Source organism: Sprattus sprattus (assembly GCF_963457725.1).
Source record: "Sprattus sprattus genome assembly, chromosome: 16".
NCBI classification, from domain to species: domain Eukaryota; kingdom Metazoa; phylum Chordata; class Actinopteri; order Clupeiformes; family Clupeidae; genus Sprattus; species Sprattus sprattus.
Genome location: NC_137914.1, coordinates 2,009,462 through 2,014,461, shown reverse-complemented (window position 1 = coordinate 2,014,461; position 5,000 = coordinate 2,009,462). Strand labels below are relative to the sequence as shown.

The window sequence follows — 5,000 nt, the reverse complement described above, 5'->3', positions numbered from 1 at the left end:
CTCTTTAAGAGACCAGCTCTGGGGCAACGCCATCTTCCTCAAGGAAGCTAATGCCATTAGCGTGGAGCTGAAGAAAAAGGTAAGGTCACACACAGACACACAGACACACAGACACACACACACACACACACACACACACACACACACACACACACACACACACACACACACACACACACACACACACACACACACAGACACACACACACACACAGAGACACACACACACACACACACACAGCCTTCAAATAGTATCATTGTTTTGTTGTGCAGAGAGACTATATGCATATGGGCTCAAAAGATAAACAATGAATGTATGTGTGTGTGTGTGTGTGTGTGTGTGTGTGTGTGTGTGTGTGTGTGTGTGTGTGTGTGTGTGTGTGTGTGTGTGTGTGTGTGTGTGTGTCTGTGTGTGTGTGTGTCCTGCAGGTCCAGTTCCAGTTTGTGCTGCTGACGGACACCCTGTACTCCCCTCTTCCCCCGGACCTGCTGCCCCCGAGCCCCCCACAGGAGCGCGAGACACGCCCCTTCCCCCGCACCATCGTCGCCGTGGAGGTCCAGGACCAGAAGAATGGAGCTACACACTATTGGACCCTCGAGAAGCTCAGGTGTGTGTGTAATATAAATGTATACTATAATACTATATACAATATATACAGTATATGCAATGCCTGCGAGAGATGTGTAATTACTTGTGTGTGTAATATACTGTGTATGTGTGTGTAATTTAGGAAGCGTTTGCAATGCCTGCGAGAGATGTGTAATTACTCGTGTGTGTAATATACTGTGTATGTGTGTGTAATTTAGGCAGGGTTTGCAATGCATGCTAGAGATGTATAGATAGTTGTGTGTGTATGTGTGTGTAATATTTGTGTGTGTATGTGTGTGTATGTGTGTTTAATATTTGTGTGTGTATGTGTGTGTAATTATTTTTGTGTGTATGTGTGTGTAATATTTGTGTGTGTATGTGTGTGTAATTATTTTTGTGTGTATGTGTGTGTAATATTTGTGTGTGTGTGTGTGTGTGTGTGTGTAGGCAACGTTTGGAGCTGATGCGAGAGATGTATGACCGTGCTGCAGAGTTGCCCAGTCCAGCTCTGGAGGACTGTGAGGCCGGCCTCAGTGGAGGGGACCCTTTCTACGACAGATTCCCCTGGTTCCGTCTGGTGGGAAGGTGTGTGTGTGTGTGTGTGAGTGTGTGTGTGTGTGTGTGTGTGTGTGTGTGTGTGTGTGTGTGTGTGTGTGTGTGTGTCTGTGTGTGTGTGTCTGTGTGTGAGTGTGAGTGTGAGTGTGTGTGTGTGTGTGTGTTTGTGTGTGAGTGTGTGTTTGTGAGAGAGAGAGAGGGAGGTTAGCCTCAGTGGAGGGGACCCTTTCTACGACAGATTCCCCTGGTTCCGTCTGGTGGGAAGGTGTGTGTGTGTGTGTGTGTGTGTGTGTGTGTGTGTGTGTGTGTGTGAGTGTGTGTGTGTGTGTGTGTGTGTGTGTGTGTGTGTGTGTGTGTGTGTGTGTCTGTGTGTGTGTGTCTGTGTGTGAGTGTGAGTGTGAGTGTGAGTGTGAGTGTGTGTGTGTGTGTTTGTGTGTGAGTGTGTGTTTGTGAGAGAGAGAGAGGGAGGTTAGCCTCAGTGGAGGAGACCCTTTCTACGACAGATTTCCCTGGTTCCGTCTGGTGGGAAGGTGTGTGTGTGTGTGTGTGTGTGTGTGTGTGTGTGTGTGTGTGTGTGTGTGTGTGTGTGTGTGTGTGTGTGTGTGTGTGTGTGTGTGTGTGTGTGTGTGTGTCTGTGTGTGAGTGTGAGTGTGTGTGTGTGTGTGTGTGTGTGTGTTTTTGTGTGTGAGTGTGTGTGTGTCTGTGTGTGTGTGTGTCTGTGTGTGTGTGTGTGTGTGTGTGTGTGTGTGTGTGTGTGTGTGTTTGTGTGTGAGTGTGTGTGTGTGTGTGTGTGTGTGTGTGTGTGCGTGTGTGTGTGTGTCTGTGTGTGTGTGTGTGTGTGTGTGTGTGTGTGTGTTTGTGTGTGAGTGTGAGTGTGTGTGTGTGTGTGTGTGTGTGTGTGTGTGTGTGTGTGTGTGTGTGTGTGTGTGTGTGTGTGTGTGTGTGTGTGTGTGTGTGTGTGTGTGTGTGTGTGTGTGTTTGTGTGTGAGTGTGTGTGAGTGTGTGTATGAGAGAGAGAGGGAGGTTAGCCTCGGTGGAGGAGACCCTCCTGTGGATTGGGTGTATAATGGTTCTATTTGTTTTTCTCTCTTCCCTCCTCTCCTCCCCCTCTCTAATCTTTCACTCTTCTCCCCCTTGCCTTTTCTCTCGTCCCTCCTCTCCTCCCCCTCTCTCATCTTTCACTCTTCTTCCCCTTGCCTTTTCTCTCGTCCCTCCTCTCCTCCCTGTACTCTGTCTCTCTCCTCTCCTCCCTCCTCTCCTCCCTGTACTCTGTCTCTCTCCTCTCCTCCCTCCTCTCCTCCCTGTACTCTGTCTCTCTGCTCTCCCCCCCCACAGGGCCTTTGTGTATCTGAGTAACCTGCTGTACCCCGTGCCTCTGGTGCACCGTGTGGCCATCGTCAGTGAGAAGGGCGAGGTCAAGGGCTTCCTCAGGGTTGCTGTGCAGGCCATCGCAGGTGAATACAGCACCCTCTAGTGCTCTGGAAGAGCATCACCCAAACCCTCCACTAAAGGATTCTTCCATATCTGCTCCTCGTGCTTTATAAAGTGTTCTGTGTGTATGCTCCTGTTCTTATTGCCTACCAGCTCTTTTTTTAAACACCTTTCTTTTTTTGTATTCCCCAATGCTCAATGGCTCTTCTAATATTGTGTGTGTATACTGCTATTCTGAAGTCCTTTGGTGTGTGTGTGTGTGTGTGTGTGTGTGTGTGTGTGTGTGTGTGTGTGTGTGTGTGTGTGTGTGTGTGTGTGTGTGTGTGTGTGTGTGTGTGTGTGTGTGTGTGTGTGTGTGTGTTTGCAGCTGATGAGGAAGCTCCAGACTACGGATCAGGTGTTCGTCAGTCAGGAACCGCAAAGATTTCCTTCGAGGATCAGCAGTTTGAGAAGGTAAATGTTGGGTATAGGGCAGACAAATAGAAAGACCAAAAAGGGGCCAACAAAATAACAAAAGTAATAGAAAGTAATAAAGCAATAATAATGAATGAATATGTATGTAATAATAAAGTCATGAAAGTAATATTCAATATAAAACAACATAAATGCAATTCAACTGAATGAGAGTATAAATGATGGTCAAAGCTTGAGCCTATCAGTACATGTCCCCTACAAGCCAACTCCTTCAGTGAGGATTCTGTGTTTCTGATTGGTCAGTTCCAGATGGAGGCGGGCACAGGGGGCGTAAGTCACTCTAGCACCTCTCAGGAGGAACTCCGCATTGTCGAGGGAGAGGGCGGAGCTTCTGACACTGATGAAGTCAACAACAATACCTGCACAGGTAATCGACCTAACCACACACACCTGTACAGGTAATCAACCTGACCACACACACCTGTACTGGTAATCAACCTAACCACACACACCTGCGCAGGTAATCAACCTAACCACACACACCTGCGCAGGTAATCAACCTAACCACACACACCTGTACTGGTAATCAACCTAACCACACACTCCTGCGCAGGTAATCAACCTAACCACACACACCTGTACTGGTAATCAACCTAACCACACACACCTGCGCAGGTAATCAACCTAATCACACACACACCTGTGCAGGTAATCAACCTAACCACACACAATCAGCATTATCCTCAATGCAAATGGAGGTGATCAGAACCACATTTGCAAAGTTTCTCAACTTACACACACCCAACCAACATTATCTTCAATACTGGTGAGGTCAATAATAGAACCTGCACAACCTCACTTATATAATTAATTATCATAAATACACCCAAACTGCATCGTCTTCAATGGTAATGAAGTCAACAAGAACGCCTAAACAGCTAGTCAACTTACATAATGAACCACAACCAACTGACATGAACCTCACTGTTGTCAAGATGAGCTACAGCACCTACACAGCTAATTAGCATTAGCCATCCCAACTGACTGTTCATATAATCAGTTCTAATTAACATGGTTAAGACAATAACAAGGTTAACACGGTAGTTGACATAAAATAATGACCTCCATTTTACATAATACAAAACAGATTTTGGTGTTACGTTTATTTGTGTGTGTATGGTGTTGGGGTTTGTCCGTGTTGAATGTTTGATGTTGATGTTTTGTGTTTATGTAAATGTTTGTGTGTGTGTGTGTGTGTGTGTGTGTGTGTGTGTGTGTGTGTGTGTGTGTGTGTTTTCTGTGTGTGTGTGTGTGTTTTGTGCCCATAGAGTCACCTGAGACTCCCAGTAGCCCTCTGAAGGCGGGGTTAGAAGGCCCTCTGGATGGTGGTCTAGATAAGGCACTGCAGCAGCATCTGAGGCTGGGGTCAGAGTTCACATTCAGGGTCACGGTCCTTCAGGCGTCGAGCATCCCGGCAGAGTATGCTGATATCTTCTGCCAGTTCAAGTGAGTACACACACACACACACACACACACACACACACACACACACACACTCACATTGTTACAGATACAGCATCTTAGCAGAGTATGTAAACATCTTCTGCCAGGTCAAGTGAGCATCTGGACACACACACACACACACACACACACTCACATTGTAACATATACAGCATCTTAGCAGAGTATGTAAACATCTTCTGCCAGGTCAAGTGAGCATCTGGACACACACACACAAACACACACACACACACACACACACTCACATTGTAACATATACAGCATCTAAGCAGAGTATGTAAACATCTTCTGCCAAGTCAAGTGAGCATGTGGACACACACACACACACACACACACACACACACACACACACACACACACACACACACACACACACACACACACACACACACACACACACACAAACTGGATTTAAAACATGATGGAATAAATGGTGAGCTTATGAATAGATGTTTAAAAATGTGCCATCAGGACAGCAATATTAATAAAT

At 46.5% G+C, this 5,000-nt stretch overlaps 1 protein-coding gene across 1 annotated transcript in view; it reads left to right on the top strand.

Annotated features, from left to right (window-relative positions):
- The window catches only part of kif1ab (kinesin family member 1Ab), a gene marked incomplete at both ends in the record, with an annotated part of 64,921 nt that overhangs the window by 19,316 nt on the left and 40,605 nt on the right, over nucleotides 1-5,000 (top strand). Inside the window, 7 exons of the mRNA XM_080854457.1 lie at nucleotides 1-79; nucleotides 430-608; nucleotides 1,037-1,174; nucleotides 2,480-2,598; nucleotides 2,943-3,028; nucleotides 3,293-3,416; nucleotides 4,318-4,495. The exon at nucleotides 1-79 is cut by the window's left edge and continues 70 nt beyond it. Coding sequence (XP_080710583.1) covers nucleotides 1-79; nucleotides 430-608; nucleotides 1,037-1,174; nucleotides 2,480-2,598; nucleotides 2,943-3,028; nucleotides 3,293-3,416; nucleotides 4,318-4,495 — 903 coding nt within the window. The remainder of the gene's footprint in view (nucleotides 80-429; nucleotides 609-1,036; nucleotides 1,175-2,479; nucleotides 2,599-2,942; nucleotides 3,029-3,292; nucleotides 3,417-4,317; nucleotides 4,496-5,000) is intronic.